The sequence below is a fragment of the Python bivittatus genome, unplaced genomic scaffold (genome assembly GCF_059951505.1).
Source record: "Python bivittatus isolate LINGU-HERP-01145 unplaced genomic scaffold, Pbiv_v1 ctg000610_np1212, whole genome shotgun sequence".
Taxonomy (NCBI): domain Eukaryota; kingdom Metazoa; phylum Chordata; class Lepidosauria; order Squamata; family Pythonidae; genus Python; species Python bivittatus.
Genome location: NW_028277088.1, coordinates 30,737,514 through 30,760,606, shown reverse-complemented (window position 1 = coordinate 30,760,606; position 23,093 = coordinate 30,737,514). Strand labels below are relative to the sequence as shown.

At 37.7% G+C, this 23,093-nt stretch overlaps 1 protein-coding gene across 1 annotated transcript; it reads right to left on the bottom strand.

Moving 5' to 3' along the window:
- Positions 1 to 53: 53 nt before the first annotated feature.
- On the bottom strand, positions 54 to 9,556 carry IL6 (interleukin 6). Its single transcript, XM_025171602.2, has 5 exons — positions 9,549 to 9,556; positions 5,819 to 6,101; positions 3,419 to 3,532; positions 2,788 to 2,922; positions 54 to 1,970 (listed from the first exon to the last, which is right to left on the bottom strand). The coding sequence occupies exons 1-5, from the start codon at positions 9,554 to 9,556 to the stop codon at positions 1,803 to 1,805; spliced, it is 708 nt and encodes a 235-aa protein (XP_025027370.2). The 3' UTR covers positions 54 to 1,802.
- Between the last annotated feature and the right edge of the window lie 13,537 nt (positions 9,557 to 23,093).

Sequence of the window (23,093 nt, the reverse complement as noted above, 5' to 3'; positions counted from 1 at the left end):
CTTCTCAACTTGAGTTGGGCAAGGTCTTATTTTTAATACCAGAGGGAAAAAAGTGCTGTATATTATATTTCATACTAATATAATTAATTTAATTAATGCTGACAAGTCCACTGAACTAATTCAAGAATCCCAACAGAATCCTTGGCAAATTTACTATCTAAAAGGTCAGGAGTAACTTCTGATTTTCTAGAATATTGGAAGATGTAGCATAATTCTAAATAATTAAAAGTATTGCAAGAAAAGCTATTTTTTTCTGGTTTTTTCCCCCTACCCAGCATTAGAGTAGGCCAGGCCTGCACAACCTATAGAGGAGAAAGGGCCACACTGATAAATTAAAAATAATTGCAGGCCACACAGGAATACCTGGCACACTGATCAGCTGTTTGGTGGCTAGTAAAGCAGTGGCAGTGCTGAAGCTAGAAGCAGCGAAGAGGCCTGGAGATGTTAGAGCCAGAGACTATTGCTGTATAGCTAAAAAATAACTAAAAAACAAATAGCTTTTAAGAGCTTACCTTCTGCAACTTACAGATTACATAAAATTGGATAGGATAGCTATTATCCAAGGGAGAGAAATAACATTTGTAGTGAATGCAATAGTTTGGAGAAATGGGCTAAAAGTAACAGGAATTTAACCCAGATAAGTGCAGTCTTGACTTAGATAAGTCAAATGCACAGGTGGGGGGGGGGTGCCTGGCTTGATAATGCTACTTGTGAAAAAGAAGTTGGAAAAGTAATTGATTGCAAACCTATACAAGCCAGGAATGTGATGTGGCTGTAAGAAAGAGAAGCGCAGTTTTAGGCTGCATCAACAGAAGTATAACTGCAGATCACAAGAAGTAATCATTCCATTTTATTTTGTATTGGGCAGAATAGTGTGCTGTGTCCAGTACTGAGCACCACATCCTGAGACAGATTCAGTCTTGGAACATATTCTGTTAATAGTAGTGAAAATGAGCAGGGGACTATATGACCTATGAAGAGAGATTGAAGGATCTGGATATATTTAGTCTTGAGAAAAGATGGTGGGGTGATGGAGGGATATGATAGCAGTCCTCAAATACTTGAGAGGATGTCACATAGGAAAAGGCAGGGCTAGTTTTCTCTCTTGTTCCAGAGTAAAGGATATGGGATAATGGGTTTAAGTTGCAGGAAGGCAGATTCTAATAGAATGTTAGAGGACAAAAAAGTGCAGTTTGAAAGTAGAACCAATCATCGAGAGAGAGGAGTCCCTCTTTGTTGCATGTATTCAAACAGAGGCTAGATGGCCATTTGTCTGGGATGTTTGCAATCTTGGCTTGAGTCTATCATTCTATGAAATATCTATTTAATTAGTTCCATGAAAACAAATATGGCAAAAGGTGATTTAGATTGGATTGTTGGTGACTACAAGTTTTCCCTTTTGAATGTCACTTTTGGAATGACAAATGTTGAATAAAGCACTTAATATTTAGAATAATTTCAAGGTGAAAATGGTATAGAGCTGCAATGCAGTTGCAGTGCATGGAGATGAAGTTTGCTTCCATTATAAATTCACAAGTTTTTTTTTCTTTTAAAAAGTATTTTAATATATCAAATTGTCTCATAAAAAATATAATTTAACCATACATTATTTAGTGAATTTAACTTAAGTCTGGAAAGTAAAAATTATTAAAATATTTAATAAATATATTAAATACCATAAATAAGTTAAAGTATATGTCTAAAACATAAGTTCTCACAGGAGAACAGTCATGACATCTGTTTCAGACGGGTGGCTATTTGATGTGCCTGATTTAAAACATTCAGACATTACAGTTGGCTTGTCATAGGAAGCGAATAACCCTTGAAGTGGTCTCCATAAATAAAGTAAAGTCTTGAAGAATGAAGTGCTTGACCACTATCATATTCCAACCTCTCTGTTCTCTTAGCTTTGCAGAAAGGGTTTTCTGAGTGTCAGGAGATGGCATGCTCACAATCTCAGGATTGTTCATCTGTTAAAGGAAGGGAAGAAGGAACAAAAGTTTTCTTTTTTGTGCAAGAGTGTTTTGCATATCTAATATATAGACTACTTACAGGAAAGAAGGTTCTTTTTGGTATTTGGTAATTGTATTTTCTCTACATTTATTTTAATTGAGGTATACTCACCTTATTTAGTAAAAAAGTAAGCCAATTAATACCTCAATGCAGCAGTATGCCTATGGGCACTCATCCCCTCTATTTTGTGACTGGCTATTGCCCATTGTCACTGCAATTAGGTCACCATTCCTATGGCAGCCATTTTAAGAGTGATAAAATTCTAGATTCCAAATTTGCCCATTAGAGATTTAGTTAATTGTTATAGTAGCCATACAAAGCAGAGATTAACAATGGGTTTAAGAAAGAATTTGTTAATTAAAAACACCCATAATTTTCTTTAGTCTGGTAACATGCATGTTGATCAAAGCGTAATATGTATTTTTCCCCAGAACTTACATTAGACAATGACATTCCAATTTCAGACATTAAGAATGAACTGAAGAAATGTGGCCCTACTGGTTCTGCCAGGCCTTTATATTTTTCAGTATCAGTGTTAGTATCCTATTGGATCACCAGCTGAGGTGAGACACAGATGCACCATTTATGATGGTTTCAGTTCTTGGTGGACATTTTCAGAAGGTAATGCTGAGGAACTCCTGGAGAACTTATTGGTATCATCAAAATGTCAAGGACTCCCAACTCCTCAGCTTTAATAAATAAATCAATAAAAATATGGCTGCTACTATTATACAGCAGAACAACTGTGCTAGGTCAAATGTAAATATTGCTTACCATTGACTTCAATGTGTCTGCCAGGTGTTGTGCGCCTGATGATATAGATACGCTTCTTTGTGTAGTTTCTTCTATATATTCCAAGAATGTTTGGAATGCATAGAGGCCACTTGAAAGTCGTCTTAGACAAGTTTCCTAAATGAGTAAAAACAAAAGTTATTGTTGCTTCCAATATATTGTTAAATAACATTTTATAGTACATTCAATTATATCTAAGTGTAATCACCTAAATATTATAAAATTTATAAAATATTAATAATGCCTTAGGTAAAAACTCATCTCCACCCTGAGGAGAGAGAGAAAACAGGTCTTGGAGAAACAGATCCGTAAGTTTCCTCCAAGTTGTGGGCAGATCAGGTTGCTTTGGATCTGCAGGATCCAAATCCCTCTCTTCCTCAAACATGGATCTGAAATAGTTGGTATATCAACTTAATTACTTAATCTATTTTGGTTGCAATTTCTAGGGAGAAAAAAATACTTTCATGTCCCTACTATTCTGCTGCTTGCTGGATAAGGCAGTTCTTGTTTTAAGTGTCTATGTGAGGAGCTTTGCTCTGTTTATATACAAAGTGTTTAAAAACACATTACAAAAAGCATAAATATTTCCAGTGTACATTAATATTCTACTTACCATTTGGAATCCAGGCTGGTAGCATCCATCTTCTTTAACGATCTTTGGAAGGTTGAGATTATTTTGTACCATAATTTCCATTGTACCTTTACATGCATTTTGCTCCTTGCACAGCTGTAAAACATAAAGATAGAATTGGTTGCAAATGGTCCACTATGCTTTTACATGGCCTTTTGACTCTTTCAGTCAATCTATATTAGTCTCCTGACATCAGGTGGCCTCCAGATTTTTTGGAACTATAGTTACTAGAATCCCTAGCCATGGTAACTAGGAAATTTAGGGATGGTAAACCCTACACATCTGGAGGTCTGATGGTGCGTCTAGTAATAGTGCTACATAAACATTTCACAACATTTAGCAGCAGGCAAAAGTCTGAAATGTTCTGCTCTGCAAGAATGAAACAGTAAGGTTTGAAATTTGAAATAGTTTTCCATTTAAATTGCTAATGTTTGTTTGTGCTATGTTTTACACTAATTTAAACTTCACAAAGCTGGGTATTTAAGAATTTTAATTAATATGCTTATTTTTCTCTCTATGCTCATTTCTTATAGGCTATGCAAATAGCTTCTGCAAAGGAAAAAACCATGGATCCTGTGTACAGTTAGAAATTAATAACCAGCACTGATTGGGGGAGAAGATGAAAAACCAAATCACCCCATCACTTGTTTTGAGTTTAAAATGGGTTGCTCTAAGGTTACTGAAAGTGCTTCTAATACTATTCTGACCATACTACAAGTGTTATAAGCTTGAAACACTAATGGTATGGTCAGAAGAATATTAAGATACTTCCTGTAGAGCTGGAACAGCTGTTTTGAGCTCAAAATGGGGTACTTCTGGCTGGAACCATTTCAGTTTTGAAACATGTTGCACACCACTAGGGAGAAGAATACAATGGATGTACAAAGCCTCATCTACACAATGATAATCAGCATCACAAATACGTGTGCAGGCCACATGTTTCACCAGAGCTGTAATTTGCCATTCAGTAGGACAACTACCTACAACAGTGTGATGGGTATCTCCCTTTTCACAAGTACATGGAAGCCATTTAAAGTCACTGTATTGGAGCTATTGCAATGTACGGTCAATGTCCAGTGACTTAGACTTTCTCTGTGCCACTGAAAACTTGACTAAAAAAGGACTGCAGTGGAATATAAGGAATTTGCCTAATCCACAAGCAAGCTACTACCCTGATAAAGGATGGGTACCTGATACACTGAGCAATTTAGAAATGCTCTCAGAAATAAATCATGTTTTTAGAAATGAAAGTGAAATCATGCATTCCTAAAAAGTGAACAATACAGAAGTTAACTTCCTCTTGACTGATTCTCCCAAAAAATTCCCAGTATTGCCTTTGTTTATATATTAAAACTGTTTATTCAATTCTATTTTTAGGGTTTCTTATGTGGGCAAACTGACAGTCTTGCTTTTGTAATGACTGCACTGCTCTATATCTAACAATCCTGCAACTATTAAAAAGAGTGTTTATAGCTTTTGCTTCCAGAAAGAGCTGTGTTTGCTTTGTGTAGCAAAAACAGCGAAGAATTGTGCGTTACTTGAAAGATTAACCAAACTTGTATCACAATCCATTGCCTCAGATCGATACATCTGAGGAAGTGATCCATAAAATCTTATTCAATAATAAGCCAATTTATGTTTAAAGATGGCTCACTGATGTTTTAACCAATCATTGCTATTTGATGACAATATTTGTGTAGTATTCTAAAAAGCATGTTAAGACAATCCTTTGATGAGACCATAAAATAATGTGCAAGCTTTCAAGTTCATACAAGGGGTGGGGGGATGCAGAAGGACCTTTCAAGAACGTGGCGTGCTTGGTGCTCTCTGAGTTTGGTGGTTTGCTTGCAGACGTTTCATTACCTGACTAGATAACATGATATCTGCAAGCAAACCACCAAGCTCAGAGAGCACCAAGGACTCCAGCTCAACCCTGAGCTACAGATATTCTCTTCTATTAGAACTTTAAAGAACGTTCGAGGAAGATGGTCCCTCCTCAAGACTTTCCCTTCCGAGTGAGTGCCTTTCTTTTTCTTGTTTGCAATAAAGGCTGTCCTTTTAGGTAGCCCACCTACTACTTTGGCAAAGATCGGACTCTGATTGATGAGCAGCACGACCACAAACCCCACCCCGGAGCGCCAGGCACGGATCATGCCGTGAGGCTCAAAGTCCTCTAAGCACGGGGACCAAGAGGACTCTTGGCCCTTCCAAAGGAAAAGGTGCAATCAGGTACCTGCTCCGGGAAACGGAGCATCCTCCTGGGTCGAGGCAGACTTTCCCTTCTTAAAAGTCACAAGAGCTCAGATCAGAAGGGACGCGCTTCTCTTCCCGCTCCCTGCAAGTAGCTACGCTCAGGCTTCGTTACTGCGCGCCCGAACTCACCTCCTGATTCCACCTCGCGGCGGTGCCTTGCAGCCAGAGAGCTAACTCTGTCCAAGTGTTCAGCTGGACGCGCCCGGCTGCCGACGTTCTGGCGGAGGGATCCTCTCCAAATTCCTCTTCCCCGGAGGAATCTCCGATCGGGAAAGCGTGGGCCCCAAAGAGCAGCAGCAGGAGGGCAGCAGCAGCCCAGAAACAGCCTGATGAAAGACAGAAAAGAGGAAATGGAATGAACGGGTCTTCTTCGGCCAAGTTATGGACGCTCCGTTGCCTAACTTGTTTTAAACTTACATCCCGTTTGTGCAAGCATGGTCCTCTTTAGGATTTAATCCTCTTTTCTTTTTCTTTTTAAAATGTGCAAGAAGCTTTGTAGTCTGCGTGGCTGAAGGGCTGAATGAGTGACACCACATTTCGAACCTACTGTATTTATTGAAAGGCTCCGGGAAAGTCCATAGTTTGTAAATGTAGAACAGGTTTTTTTAAAAAAAATATAGTAAATCGTAGAGGAAGGAAATAGAAGCACAGCGAAAGTCCGTGCCCAGATCTGAATTCTTAGATTAATTAAGAGTGGACTTACTTTATGGCAGATAATTTATTCAAATAACTCATAGAGATCTATTATTTGGGGCAGGACAAAAGAACAAGCTTTTGGGGAGAATAACTGGCCAAAAGGTTTATTTAAAAATCAATTATATTTGAAGAAGTTATTATGATCTGTAGTCATGCACATTTATACAGGAGTGAGCCTCATGCGAAGTATTGAGAGTTCCTTTAAATAGACTTGGAGTACTTCAGCATCAAGAGCAGCTGATGGTTTTACATGGGGACAGAGAAGAATAATGAAAGGGGTTCCTTCCAAATAAAATAAAAGTATGAACCAAGAAAGGTTTACCAGTTACTTTGTCTATAATTTATTTTAGAAATATTTCTACTATTTATATTTATATAGACAGACAGATAAATCTTTGTTTACAATTATGTGGTTTGTTTAGTTTCATGAACCCAGACAATTGTGATTTACACACACAAAAAAATCAGTTAACTTCAAGAGTGAACAGCATCTTTTTCTAAGTCAGAGTAGAGGAGGAGAGTTGGCTCTAAGACTGAGGCAGGGAAATGGTTTAGCTGTGTTTCAATGGGATCCACAAGAGTGCTTTTAGATTTTTGGCTCGGTGAATGGCTGGCATTAATTATTTTAGGTTAAAAATGTTTTGCACTTGAAGATGATGCTAAATTATGAGCAAAACCTTTCTGAATATTGGGCAGCTTATCCTGTTTGAATTTGCACATCACACTAAGTGATACTGTAAGGAAATTTATTTGGTTTGGCTTAGCACCTTATATGAACCCAGTTCATTGTGGTTTGCAAATTATGGTACAGTGGTACCTCGGTTTACGAATTTAATTTGTTCCGTGACTCTGGTTGCACCCCGAATTGGTCGCAACCCGAAGGAAATTTCCCCATAAGGTTCAATGTAATTACCGTTAATCCGTTCTGGCGTGGAGGACAGGGAGACGGCTATTGCTTGGAGGGAGAATCCCCCTCCCTACGACCACGTGTCAGGGGTGGAAAAATGGCCATGGACCACGTGTCAGGGGTGGAAAAATGGCTGCGGACCGTGTCACAGGAGGGAAAATGGCTGCGGATCTGGTTCATAACCCGAGGCGGAGTTCGCAAACCGAGGTAAATTTTTGCGGCCGGAGCTGGTCGTAACCCGAAAAGTTCGTTAGCAGAGGCGTTCGTAACCCGAGGTACCACTGTATATGGATTTGCATTGTGTTAACCAGGCTTGTTTAATAAACTATAGTCAGTTTATCATTCAGCCCAATCTACAATTATAAGAATACAACAGTTGTATTTTGTTTTTTATATTCATTTGAACTTATTTATTTATTTATTATTGGGATTTCTTCTTTTTTATGTTGTATGCCACTCAGAATCCTTTGGGATTAGGCTGGGTTGTAACTACCATAAAATAAAAAAATGAAATAAAATTCATCATCCAATATCCTGGAATCATGACATTTATTATAATCAATCCAACCTTTGATTGGTTCATGTACTTATGCTCTGATGGGCAGAGTTGAACACAGAGTATATTCACATTTTCTAGCAATTTCTGGAGAATGTGAGTTAGTGCTTTGCTGCCACTTTTGGAAAGAGTCCTCATATAAATTAATTGTCCAGTGATTCAAAACTGCCAGCAGACAATTGTCTCTGGATAAAAAGTCCCCTGAGTTCAGCTTATCCTTGGTGACTACAGAGATACACTCATGCATTTCAGTGGTTTCAGTATTTCAGTGGTTTGTCATTACCTTCTTCTGGATCTTCCCAGTCTAACTGCAATTCTTTTGCAGTCCCCCATTCAAAGGCTAGCCAGGTCTGATTCTGCTTAACTTGAAAGATCACCCAAAGTTGGCTAGATATCCTCTCAGAATAATAGTCCTGAAATCTTGATTACTTATGAAATCTCTTAGATAAAAATGTATTCTTGTGTACTTAGTGCAATGCTCTCTAAAAGTCCTAAGTGTTAAGATCATTGAACAGAAACCTGCACATAGAGCCTCCTGAATAGGAAACATCATGCCAAGCTCAGATGCAGGCTGATGGCAAAAGCCTCCAGTCATAAATATTGCACCTATTTTGGATTTCTACCTGTATGAGAGATCAGATTGCCCTGTTTGTTTGTTTTGGTGCCTTCAAGTCATTGTTGACTCCTGGCGACTGCCTGGACAAGTCCCCACAGTTTTCTTGGCAATATGTTGGAAGTGGTTTGCCATTGCCTGCTTCCTAGGGCTGAGAGAGAGTGACTGGCTCTCACAAAAAAATAAAAAATCTTGCTGTGAGAGATAGGGAGCTTCAACCATTACCATTCATAATCAGTAACAAATCTTGTAGTGGCTGTGTTCATAAAACATGTAAACCCATGTCAATCTGGAAAGAATTAATGAGGGTTTACATGTTATCATCCTAATCTATTTTACTAGGTGTACATGGCTAATTTACCTGAGAATTAACATGTAGAGAAGATATATCACTGCAGCCCACATAAGATTGGCTGGGTTCATATAATGGACTAAGGCAGCTTTCCCCAACATTGACACATTCCAGTTGTGTGTATTTCAACTCCAGAATACTCAACAATGGTCATGCTGGCTGGGAGTTAAGTTCACACATCTGGAGGGCGCCACATTTGGGAAGTTGAGCTAGGGCATGATTTATTTTAGCCATGGTTTGTTGAACAAGCTATAAAGCCTAGTTCGCACATTTCAAATTACAGTGCAATACCAATTTTGGTATTGAAAAAAATATTAACCCCATGACTTAATATGATCTATGAATTTGTTAATAGTGTAGAGTATTTCACCCATAGTCAATTCACTCTGTATGTATTTATTATCATAGTATAAACAAACTGATATCAAGAGAACCTGCAGTGTCTGACATACATAATAATAAACCATACCCATATTTTTAGGAAGTATTGCCTTCTGATTTAAGAGGATTGACTTCTTAATTGGCTTATGAAAAGCTCCTGAAACACACCCCTTTAATGAAGTTTTAACTGATGATTTTAATTGTGTTGTTTATTGCCTATTTTAATAGAGTTGATTTTAAATTTGATTTACATTCCTATTGTGAACTACCAAGAGAGTTAGTAGGTGATGCTATGATAAGTTTAATAAATTCAGTACATAAAATAACATGATGGTCTGGTATCATACAACTTACTAGGACATAATGGCCCCCAGCATAGTATATTTTATTTTGTTTTATTGTTTTATTATTTTTCCTTTGTATTTGATGTTTTGAACCCTTGTTAACCACCCTGAGTCATCTGGTCAGTGAGTGATCATATAAATTGAATGAACAAACAAATAATGTGGCATGTTTGATTTTGGCTGAACCTCTGTGGTCTGCTAACCATGATTTATAATTTAGTGTGTTATACACATACAACAAATAGGAACCTCCAAACATTACAGAGAGATACTTTCACCAGACTTGGTTTTGGAGAATCTCTGCCAGTGAAAATCCACAGTCAGAACCTGTGGATTTCATGGAATTAGGCTAACCTATTCTTCATGGCAACAATGCAAGTAGCTGTAGTATCTGACTTGGATCCTTAGAGTGGTCACACCTTTGTCCTGGAGAGAACTGGCATGTCATATTCAAATGGCCAGTGTTGCTCATCTTGCTTGTACCTACAATAATGCCAGAAAATATATTTGCTGCGTATATTTAGCACATACAATCAAATATTTTCTAATAAATATATTGTTTAAAGCACTCTGCATCAACTTGGTATCCTCCAGATATGTGGCTATGCTGATTGGGTATTATGGGATTTGAACTCCAACACATCTGTAGAGCACTAAATTGGAGAAAGCTGCTCCAAAACAATTTTTATAGAAGGTACTGTTGTTTGTGGGTCAATTAAGACTTGATGTAATAGGACATTTCTACAATTCCACTACTGTATTTCATTCCCAGTCTCTCAAAAGCAGCTTGAAAGTGACCTGCAACACTGTGGTAAGAAATACTGAAAAAAGGAGCAAACACCATTGGTGTGCCCTCGGCTGCTGCACGTCCTACAATAAAATCTCCCCACCCTTCCTCCATGCAAAAAGCCCTCTTGACTTGGGATCCTCTGGGAGATATGTGAAGCTGTCAAGCCTGTTCCTTTTATGGGACTTGCTAAAATGCCCAAAGCTCAAGAACTGGGAGGATGTAAGCCTTCCTTGCAACTGTGGGAAGAATTCTTCAGAGCTCCAAGGTTTCCAGATAAAGCCACCTTCAGAACTGTTCTTCCTGCATTGCACCTGAGCCAGAAGTAAACTGGCTCTGCTGCCAGTAATAACATCTTGCTAATTGTTTCCATAAGTGTAGAAGAGAAAGAAAAAAAAAAAACAGCCTAAAGTGATCACCCATATCTACAGTGGTACCTCGGGATACGAACGCCTCTACTAACGGACGTTTCGGGTTACGACCAGCTTTGGCAGGAAAAATTTACCTCGGGTTATGAACTCGCCTCTAGTTACGAACCGGATCCGCGGCCGTTTTCCCTGCTGCCACGCGGTCGTGGCTTCCTGTGGGCGAGGTCGCGGTAGCAAGGAGACGTTTGGTGAGGCTTGTGGTGTGTTTTGCGGTGTTTTGCGAAGGTTTTTGCTGTGCGTGTCAGCATGGCCCCAAAGAAAATGCAGAGCAGGCTTGGCGGGAGTAAGGCTCTGAAGAGAAAATTGCCTCGGGTTGCGACCAAATTCGGGCGGAGGGAGGAACGGATTAACTGGATTTACATTGAACCCTATGGGGAAATTTGCCTCGGGTTGCGACCAAATTCGGAGGGCGGAACGGATTAACCGGATTTACATTGAACCCTATGGGAAACTTTACCTCGACTTGAGACCAACTCGAGTTGCAACCAGAGTCACGGAACGGATTAAGTTCGTATCCCGAGGTACCACTGTACTTCGTTGACAAAAGAAATGGTTGCAAGCCTAAACCTCATTGGTGCATCTCCTGACATGGAATCATAGCACAATTGAACTCACTATCTTTATTTTGGCCATTCTGATGTAATAAAATAGGAGTTTTGCTTTTATTGCATGAAATGCACTTAGTTCCCCTCTCTTGTTGCCCGATACAAGAATGGAAATTTGTAAAATGCCCTTTTTCTCCCCCTTTTACTTTCATTTGATTAGATATCTAGTACATGGTTCAGAGTACTATACTACCCACTATGCAAATACACACTCAGTGACTTAATGGGGAACTCTGTGGAGGAATTGCAAAATCATTGTCAGATTTGCTGCGCCTTGAATCAGAGTCAAACTGTGTTTTTATTCCCTAAGATGACAAAGCCCTTGAACAACGATACCAAAGCTCATAAAAGATGAATTATTAGCAATGTTGGAATCTTTTTTGATTCTGTCTCAAACAATGTGTTAACACATTCAAAGTACCTGGCACATGCTCACAGTGAGATTTCACAAAGGAAAGAAATCCACTGAGCCAGGATTGCGTGTAGGCATTTATGGTGTGAATCCTGTTTTATTCAGAATTGGTCCAATTCCTCTAATGGCAACTTAAAGAAAAAGAACAAATGTCTTCCAGTGATACCAACCCTTTTACTATGCATGTCATTCCATTTTTTAAAAAGAAAACTTTTTATGCAGTCTTTATTTGGGTTTCTAATTAATTGCTTTAATGGCTTTATTTTGTATCGGATTATTATTGCAATGCTGAACTGCCAGGATAGGTGAGGTCTACATGTGCTAAATAAATAAGGGCTCATAAATTAGCCATCATTTTAATCATTAAAATCCTCATTTTAAAAAGTTTTTTTTAAATTTTTGTAAATTAAAAAATATTTTTTTGAAGTTTGGCAGACATCTAAGGAGGCAGACACTCCTCCCATTTTTTGTCAATACAAAATAATTCTAAAAATATTTCATTCTATTTTTACTTAAGAGGAGTGCAAAGTATTTTCCATTAATACATTTGCCTAATCCACAACAAAGCCCTTGCCCAAACTCTAAGATACTGGATGCAACCACACACTGATGGTTTACAGGAGGGGAGGGGAGGTTGATGACAGATGTCATCCCAGATATACAAAACACTATCCCCCCACCCTGCCCTCCACCCTGCCCCCCACCCTGCCCCCCATAACTCCAAGAGTAGGAACTCAGAATAATTCATATCTTTGGTCATATCCAGGTCAAACAAAGGGTTATTAAACCTGCAGCAGATTTAATAACGAAACTTTATTACTTTAGTTTTGGGTTTTTAAAATATATTCAAATATGCATTTCCATGAGAACCAGTTTGGTGTAGTCGTTAAGGCCCCAGGCTAGAAACCGGCAGACAGTAAGTTCTAGTCCTGCCTGAGACACAAAGCCAGCTGCTGACCTCAGGCCAGTCCCTCTCCCTCAGTCCTAGGAAGGAGGCAATGGCAAACCACTTCTGAAAAACCTTGCCAAGAAAACTGCAGGGACTTGTCCAGACAATCACCAGGAATCAACATTGACTTGAAGGCATAAAAAAAAGTGCCTTTCCATACATAACTTGGGTTTTATGTTATAAATATTGAGTGAAGAGTTGACTCAGGATTTCCCATCACAAATCCCAATACAGATTTCCTTTTTTGCTACTGTATTTCTTTCTGATATTGCCGCATTTGCTTTAAGAAGTACTGTACAACTGAAATTTGTTGGTTGCATCAATGCTTAGTCTAAAAATAGACTGTCAGCAATTCTGTTTTAGGAGGAAGTCACCATAGGTTTTTTCTTTGTAATAACATTCCAAAAAAGATTTTCCCCAGCAGAACCAGTGACCTATTTTTTTTAAAAAAAAGACATGATGATGAAAGATCAAAGAGAATAGTCTATTATTAGGCACTTCTAACTTCTGCAGAGTTTGTATGTTTTAAAAGGAACAAATGAAAAAGACAAGTGTCAGTTTTGATGGACTTCAAATACTGTCATGCTACATGAACTCAACTGAAAACATTTGAGGTATAAATAAAAACAGGAAAGTGAAAAAGAATTGTGTGGAATATGTGATCATAGGTAAAACAAGTAATTTAAATTTGACTGATTTGCTTGCAATTCTTTTCCTTGCTTCTGTCTTGAAATAAAATCAGTTCAGTTCTTGAAGAAAAAACAATCATTTGCTTCAGATCAAGTACAGATTTGTCCTTTAAAAATGGCTTCAGAAGAAGTATTTTGGGAGGGCCAATTTATCTCCTTCACCACACCAAGGACTTATAGTTTTTTTTTAATTAGGATTATTCCAGAGATAATATTTCAGAGATAATATTCACCAGGACTGGCCTTATGTAAAGGCACAGAAAGAATCCGTACCATTTTTTATTGATGACACAAACAGAAAGAGATATTTAACAGTTCACTAGATAGAATTACATTCAAAAGTACATTCATAAAATAGAAGCCAGGCTGAAAGTAGCAACACTGGGGAAAGAAAATCACACACATAGGTGTAGGTTGGGAGATTCCTCTTTTGATACCACGTGACAAGCTGTCTGGGATTCAGCAGTGTGATGTGATGCTACAAAAAATGCTAATGTTTTCATAAATCACATAGTTTCCAAATTACGTAGGCTTTATGTTGTAACTGAGGCACTATCCTTTAAGAAGAACATATGTATGGTCAGGGAAGGTCAGCAAAGCCGGACATGTAAGGAAAACAGGTCTTATGAGGAAATATTGAAAATACTGGTAGGCTTAGCCTAGAGAAGATAAGATGGCATTCTTTGCATATTTACACAGCTATAATGCAGAGGATCATGAAGTCTTGATTGCTTCTATTCTGACTTGTATGAATACCATATGTGTGTGTGTCCCTATATATGTGGATTTTAGAGAAAGTCTTGGCTGAACATTAGGAAAAGTGTCTTAATAGTAGGAGCCAGGTCATTGGTTCCAACTATGGAAACAATGACCTGGAAGCGTGCTGGTATCTCCCTTGCTGGAACTCTTCAAGAAGAGTAGCCAATAACCTACTGGTGATGCTATAGATCTGGATTGGTTGGGCAGATATCAGACTTGTAGGATCTAATATATATATAATTAGAACCCTCAGATCTACTAACTGGAGCAAGTGTAAAAGACATATACCTAACATTAAATGATTTAACATCCCAGAATTCCTTTTGAGTACCAACTCTGCAGGAATGGGAGCCACTGGCTATGTTGCATGATCTGCCTACATGTAATTAACAGAACTCAATATTCCCAGTTTGCAGGGCACACTGAACATAAACTAGCCAATTGGGCTGGGTTTGCACAAGTAAAATGTAGTAAGTTTGAATGTGGCAAACACAATAATTTTGTTGCTGTTGTTACTAAAACTTTGTGAGTTAAAAATTATTTTTGATCTGCAAATCACATGGTACATCCAGATCTGTTTCTCTTCTCAATGATCCAAGTCTGTTTTTCCAAGTCTGTTTCTATGAATAAGGAGCATACAGTTTCTATGAATAGCAAATTCACAGTTTGATAATTTTCTATACTATACTAGTCCCAGTTAGTGGATAAGGAAGAAATAACCTTTTCCATGTCCCCTCGCCCCCCAGTTCTCTGTTGTTCTACTAAAAAGTTAAATCTTATGGGCACACTTTTGCAAACACACACCTGCTTTGCCGGAAACAAAGCTGCTCCACACCATGTAATTTCCCCCCTCCCTCAGTTCTTCAGGATTTTAAGTATCTCACTGTTGTAGCTTCCAAGCAACATTCATTGCATATTTGTTCTATTATACACTTCTTTCCAAGGAAATGTATGATAAGATCCCTGAACACCAGTGACTGTAATCATTGCTATTAACATGAATCAAATATTTTTTTCTCCTTCAAACCTGATATTTCTAATGATACAAACTTACATTAGAATTAAATTGTTTGCCCCCCAGAACCACTTGGATTGAGATGGGCAGCTATAGAAGTTGAATGAATGAATGAATGAATGAATGAATGAATGAATGAATGAATACAGTAAATAAAACTTTTGGCTAAGAAGTAAATCCTATTCTGTTCAATGAGTCTCAGTAGTTCAAACATGCTATCTCATGGGTTGTTCTTCCTTGTAGTTGTTGGTTGCTATTATATTGGCTGAATAATCTATTTTGTTCTGGAAAACCCAAGAAAGAGGCTTGGGAAATTGTTAGGTACAAGAAGAAAGCCCCAGAAGACAGCAAAGAGCTCACTGTCTAATTATTTATAAATTTCCTCCATTCATTAAATTTTAAAGGATTGTCTTTAGTATTACCATCACAAGATATATTCAGATTTCTCCATGCTTGCCCTATCCACCTAACCCTCTCCTCTTACTCCCTTATTTACTCTCCCAAATATAGTGGACATGTGCAGATGGAACCAAAACAAATGCATCGGACTCCCTTTGCTCTCAAGGTTGTGTAATAAAATGTAGTTCAGTTTGATGTTAAAGCAGCAATGTCAAAAATAGATAAACACAGAGATTAAAATAGTTGATATATAATCTCACTGGTTAGTCAATGCTGTGTAATGATTAAGGTGCTGAACTAGGAGTAGGAAGACCCAGGTTCTAGTCCACCCACCACTGGGTGACTTCAGGCTACTCAAAGGGTTGTTCTTGTAGGGAAGGAATGCTTTGAGCTCCTGAATGAAAAGTCAAATATGCATCTAATAAATAAATAAATAAATACACACAGAAAGTGAAGCAAAAATTAAAAGCTGATAGAACTTTACCAAAGTTGGGCACTTTAATTCACTGTTAACTCTCAGAAAATACATAATTGTACAAAAGAAAACATTTTCTGGAGTTTGCTAACCCTTCCGTAAGCTCAAAAATTTTATTTCAGGGGAGTGGAGGAGATCTGTTCAGAAAGGGGTGGATGGAAGAAATCTACTTTGTGCTGGTTAACTTTCAGTTGTTTCTAACTAGACCTTTTGATTCTAAGACTGCCAAGCTATAGATAGTTATTTGAAAGTATGCTTGATTGAAGTGGTAACCAAATAATACACAAAAAACCCACCCCAAGTAATTGTATTGGGCTATTAGAAAAGCTTCCAATTCCATATCAAAGCAATATCTTTATTATATCAACTCAAGGTTACATCATAGTATACATGTTTCTGATTTCTAAAATTCCTACTCAGGTGTTATGGTATTATTTGTGTATCACTTCTATGCAGTTCTATGCAAAATGATGCAGACCATAACAAAATATGAAATAAGTGCACAAACATACAGACATGTCACATAACAATTTTTCTGTAACAACATGGGAAAAATATATTCGAAAATCCATATTATGGCAATTAGATCAACTCAAGTTGACAAAACATTATGCATGCTTTTGAGTTCTTTGGAATTTTTTTTATCAGACAAGGTGGTAGGCAAGAGAAGAGAGAGAGTGAAAGAGCATGACACCATCAGTGTGAAACCATCACAGAGTCATGAGGAATCTCGTAATGACGTTTCATTACTACAAAAATTTTGAGGTAAAAAGGAACATCAAAATCTAACCCCCCAGACGTTAACTTTCATTACATATTTTAATGTTATGAAATCTTTAAAAAAATACTTCTTTCCAATCACCACTGACTATATTGCATAATGTAGAGTTTTGAGTCATGGCCTCTTTCAGAACAGAAACCAAGGGAGTAGGCTGTTCCACACACGTTTTTGCTATTACCTATCTAAAAATGCCAATTTTTCTTAAAATTTGAGTTCTGGAAAGAAGGAAAAAAGTGGTAAAATTAAAATAAGTTGCATGATTAATTGGTCTCTCTGCACATCGCCTAGAAGACTTACCACCCTCCCCAGAACAGAGATATCTGTTCTTAACCTCAGTAGTGACAAAACATACATCATGACTAAACAATGCAAACGCCGACCTTTCATACATATACCTGACGTTGCGCGTAAATAAACACAAGTTAGAGTTTGCACTGTGACATTGCAATACACATTTCACCACTTGCTCTTCATTACTGCCCCCCCGAGAAATCTGTGCCCCTAAATAAATACAAGAACATAAGCAGTGAAAGTACAGATGGATATCTATAGGATATCACAGAGGAAGAATTAATACTGATGGCTAAACCATGATTTCATATTGACATCTATTATTTCTGACATCAAAATCAGAACATGCCAAGGGATATTCAAGGAACGGGTTCACACATCACATTAAACCACAGTTTGCTTAACTGCAATTTGTTAAATAGACCAGAGTTGGCTGGGTTTACAAAAAAATACTAAGGCATAAACCATGATTTACAAAGCACCCTGGTGGGGTCTATACAATATGCTAAGGTAAAAAGCAAAACAAAACATTGTTTGGTTTAGCAAGATGTGCAGACCCAGTCAGTAAGCTTTGGCTTATATATTACATTGCATTTACTCTGATGTTCTGCAACAGGCAAAAGCAATTATATTGTTGCCATATGCAAGCACTGTAGCAAGGCTACATTCACAAATCCCCAAAGTCTGGAAGGGCTATCGGTACTATTGCATCAGAGCAAACTTGGAATAAGAATGTTGTGATCACAACAGCACGTTATTACATCAGTGGGATGAAGGATGGTTAGTATTAAATAACACAGATACAAATAGCAAGACACTGGAAGATGATGGCAGCTGTTGCCTCTGCCTGATTCACACATAACCAAAATAGCTAAATTGCCTTCTCTATCCAAATCGATCCCTTCAATATGCTAATCCTGGGCAAATTGTTGTGGCTCCTGCTTTTCATGAGACCAGGGAGGCTGTGGCTAGGAAACACTGTTTATTAGTTATGGCATCTGTAGTAGCCTTGTGGAAATGAGTTAAGAGGGCATTTGGGGATGAATGGAGATATACCATCTTGGCTTTTTTTGTTGCCCCTTCTGCTCTTTATATTTTTATTTATTTTAGCATGGATGTTTTAATTATTATTGTATTAACTGTACAGTTTTTACTAAGTTGTTAACCACTAGGAGTCCTTGGATATTAATGTAACTTAATCAATCAATAATTGAATCAATCAATAATACCAGTCTGCTTCATTAGCTGCAAAAACATGGTTGTGAGCTTCCTGATGAATGTCATGGCAAAGTCAATAATGTTGAGGATTGATTTCCTCATTAGGGTAAAAAAACAGAGAAAGGCTCAAATACACACATCAGGCTGAAATTGTACTGCTTTTCTGTTGTGAATTCAACCTGTAAAAGGGATGTTTCTCTGGCTGGCTACAAGATGTAATGCTCAAATCTGAAAATTTACAGCAAATTCCACATTTTGGGCACATTGGTGAAAAAGGCCCTGCCACTGGACTTCTCACATTATGGTTTCCTTTCCCTGGTATAATGCATTGATGGAAACATGAAAATACCCAAACATACGTACAGCCTCAGACAGACTCAAATATAAGTCTCAAATATTAGGTAATTAGTTTGGGGTTGGGCATAGGTAGGGTTGGACAAAGAGCTACAGTGAAAAATATTGTGTAAACAACATCCGTTTCCCAACATACATCACATACATAAGTAGACATGGCTACACTTTTCTCAGGTTCCTTACATGTATTCATCGGAATGATTAGTCACAATGTCTTAAGATACAGTTTAACAGTCCATTGTAATATGAACCAGACCTGCTTCATGCTTTCCGTATAATTGTGCATGGGAGGGGTTCTTCCTATTCCATGGAACTGTTGCTTTTTATAAGTCCGATTTCTCATTCTCTTTGTATGTATTTTTAGAAAGTTTGCCAAGGAAGCATAGTTTCAATTTCTTTAACAAAAAGCAACTTCTAATGAATTGAATACCAACAAATATAATGGACTAGACTACCAGTGAGCCATTGGGCATTGTTTCAGAGATATTTCCTTACCCAAACAGAGAAGCCCAATGACCAAGGGCAAAAAAGGAGTGGGAATGTGAGCAACTTACGACTTGCTGCTGGCTTCCCCATTGATTTTGCTTGTGGGAAGCTGGCAGGGAACGTCAGAAACCTGCCTGCCTGCCTGCCTGCCTGCCTGCCTGCCTCATTCCTTTCCTTTCCTTTCCTTTCCTTTCCTTTCCTTTCCTTTCCTTTCCTTTCCTTTCCTTTCCTTTCCTTTCCTTTCCTTTCCTTTCCTTTCCCTTCCCTTCCCTTCTCTTCTCTTCTCTTCTCTTCTCTTCCCTTCCCTTCCCTTTTCTCCCTCCCTCCCTCTTTCTTCCTTCCCTCCCTGCCTCCTTTCTACATATAATATAGGCTTGCTGTCAAGCCCCAGCAACCCCCAGCCAGCCCTACCTCTCCAGCAGGCCTCTAAGTCACTCCCTCATCCTTCCTTCAATGCCCACAGCTGTTAAGAGATTTCAGATTTCATCCTTGTTTCCAAAGCAGCCAATTGCCACTTGCCTGTTGGGTCTTGCTGCCATCTGATTGGGCACAGGGGACAGAGGGAGTCAGGAAAGAGGTCAGGGATATGCACATGACAATCAGGTGACCTGGGATGACTGCAGCAGCATGGCAGTAATGGGTCCTGGATTTTGGACGCATTCTGTAAGTTAGCTCATTTGAGGTACCTTGGTTCAAAAAGTGTTGCCCTATGATGCACCGTTTCACCCAGTTGAAGGTTACAGACATGAGAATATATAAAGCCATTAAAAGTATAGTGCCAGTTGAAAGTGTGTATGTGTACACGTTTCCATTTAATGAAGATTCCCTGCAATATGTTGCTATAGAACAATGACAAAGAGGAAAATATGATCAAAAACATTCTTGATATAGGAGTATTATTCAGTCTTGTGGTTTGCTGTCTGCAGGGACTTTTCATTTGATATGACTAAAACTATTGTATCATTTAATATTTCTGTAAATCAATAAATATTAAATTATATGATATCTTATTACAGGATTATTTTAAATAATTGGGAGTCAGGAGAATTTTTTTTTTAATAAAGAACTTTATTAAATTTCAACAAAGAGTAAAATATAGGAAAATAGAAGAAAAAAGAAAATAGAAAAAGAGAGAAAATCAGAAGAAGAATACAAAAGAGAAAAAGTAACTTCTGATTTTCTTTGGTGCTGGCATAGATATAAAATACATTCGCCTCTTACTCTAATATTTAAATAAATCTAGATCAATAAAAATATAAGGAAAACTAATACAAAGTATTTCTATAATTATAAAATAAATTAGTCATCAAACCCCAAAATCAAAGTTTCATTTTTTTGAGTCTCAAGAAAAAAGTCCAAGAGCAGTTTCCAAATAGAAACAAACTAGACAATGTCTTTTCTTTAATCAAAGTAGTCAGTTTCGCCATCTCCGCCAATTCCATTAATTTCACTATCCATTCTTCAGCTGTAGGTATTTGTAAAGCTTTCCATTTTTGCACATATAAAAGTCTCGCCGCTGTTATCATATAAAGAAATAGATTTCCATGTTTTCTTTCCATCTGTTTATCCATCATACCTAAAAGAAAAATCTCTGGTTTCAATTGTACATCCATTTTTAAAATTTTTTGGATCAAAATACATATCATTAAAGTCACCCACTTTTTCATCCATACTAGACAACAAGCATCAACGTATAACTTTAAATTCGGAAGACCCAACCCACCTCTTTCTTTAGCATCCTGTAAGAGTCTATATTTTATTCTTGGTTTTTAACCTTGCCATACAAACTTAGAAGTATCTTTTTGCCATTGTTTAAATGGTACATCAGTGGTCAATATCCATATTGTCTGAAAAAGAAATAACATTCTAGGTAAAACATTCATTTTAATTACTGAAATTCTACTTAATGATAATTGTAACTTATCCCATCTCAATAAATCTTTTTTGATATCATTCCAAACTTTAACATAGTTATTCTGAAACAACATACAATTCATATTAGTCAAGGTGACCTCCAGGTATTTAACCTTTTTTCTCAATTTTAAAACCAGACTTTTTCATCAACATTTCTTGGTCTTGTATAGTCATATTTTTAGTCAGCATCTTTGTTTTTTGTTTATTTGCCTTAAATCCAGCTAGTGTACCAAAGTCTTTCAATTTCTTCATTAAATTCTTCATTGGGGGGGGGATGGGCGGGGGACAAATTTAATAAACAAATAAATATTCTATTCCATATAACGTAACTATTATGTTAAAATGATAGAATCATAGAATGTAAGGTTGAAAAGGACTTTGGAGACTATGTGGCCCAAGTCCTCCTACCCCGGGTACGAATCTCCAGTAGATGGCCAACAATCCTCTGTTTAATTACCTTTAGTGAAACAAAGTTTATCACCTCCCAAGACAGTCTGTTCCATTATTGTATAGCTCTTACCATCAGGAATTTTCCCCTGATGTCTAACTGAAACCTGCTTTCTTGTCATTTAAACCCATTGTTTCTTGTCTACTGGAACAAAACTGAACAGCCTACCCCATCTTCTATATGGCAAGCCTTCAGATACTTGAAGACAGCCATTATGTCTCCAAGCTAAATGTACCGGTATCTCCAACCATTACTCTTAAGAATTTTATTTGTTTGTTTGTTTAGCCAGCCCCTGGGCTTTTTGTCATCTTGGCTGCAGTTTTCTGGATGTGCTCCAGTTTATCAAGGTTCTTCCTAAAATGCAGTGCTCACATCCGGACATAATATTCTAAGTTTGGTCTGACCAGTGCAAAATAGAGAGGAACTATGACTTTTCTTAATCTTGATGCTATACTTCAGTTGAAGTAGCCTGGGCCTGCATTTGCTTTTTTTTTCTCTTGCATCTGCATCATGCTGTTGGCTCACATTCAGCTAATGATCCATCAAGGTACACAGATTCTTTTCCGCACATCTGTCTTCCCAGAATAGTTTACCCCACCCTATGCTCATGACTGATTTTTCTAACCTAAATGAAAAAGGGCTTTGTATCTGTTCCTGTTGAAATTTATCTTCTAGTTTCTGCCCATTGTTCCAGCTTGCCTCCTGAATCATGATACTGTCTTCTAATGTGTTTGCTATTCCCCCTATTTTTGTGTTGTTGGCAAATTTGATAATTATTTTTCTAACCTCATTTATAAATGTGTTGACAGCACAAAGCTTAGAACTAAACCCAGTAGTACACTACTTGACACTTCCTTCCGGCCTGCCAGGGAATCATTGATGTACATTTGTTGGATTCAATTGCTCAATTTGCTCTGAATCCAATGTTACTATAGACCAGCCTAGATTCTACTGTTTTCCCTACTAGAATTTCTTGGGAGTTACTGCAGATTAGTCAGACTAGCCATAATAGATTCTTCTTTCTTTCTAATTTGGGGACATGGTGACATAGGTTACTTTTGTAAATGCTATTGGTTAGTTGTTGACTGGATTCAGTTGAATACTCCCTGATTGGCCAGGTTCACACACTGTACTAAGCAAAAACTAAATAAACTACATTTGGCTTTGTGAGATCTATGAACCCAGTCATTGTTTGAATACAAAAGGTTATGTGTGGAGTTGTCAATGCAAAATCTTTCCATCTTCTTTCTATTCTGCGCGTCCAAGGCATTCCCACTGGAGTGGATTCACCCTTTCCCTTCTATTCCCAGGCATCTTCAAATTTGCTAGACATACTAGGGGAACCTGCAAAATGGGAGGAAAGGTAAAGACCTGTTCTGTCATGGAAATTAGCCTGAGGAGTGTTTGATGTAACTTTTCATCATCACTTTCAGAAAATAGATATAACTTAAAAAAATAAAACCAAACCAGGAGGAAGAAAATCCAGAGAAAAGTATGCTAGGAGAGGTGATTTCTTATCCAGTGAACTTCTGTGGCTGAGGGTAG

What these genes read in the sequence shown, in the direction of transcription:
- IL6 (XM_025171602.2), bottom strand. An exon ending in CCGCGAGGTGGAATCAGGAG is followed by an intron (nt 3,533 to 5,818) that starts GTGAGTTCGGGC and finishes TATGTTTTACAG; the next exon opens with CTGTGCAAGGAGCAAAATGC. An exon ending in CAGACACATTGAAGTCAATG is followed by an intron (nt 1,971 to 2,787) that starts GTAAGCAATATT and finishes TTCCTTTAACAG; the next exon opens with ATGAACAATCCTGAGATTGT.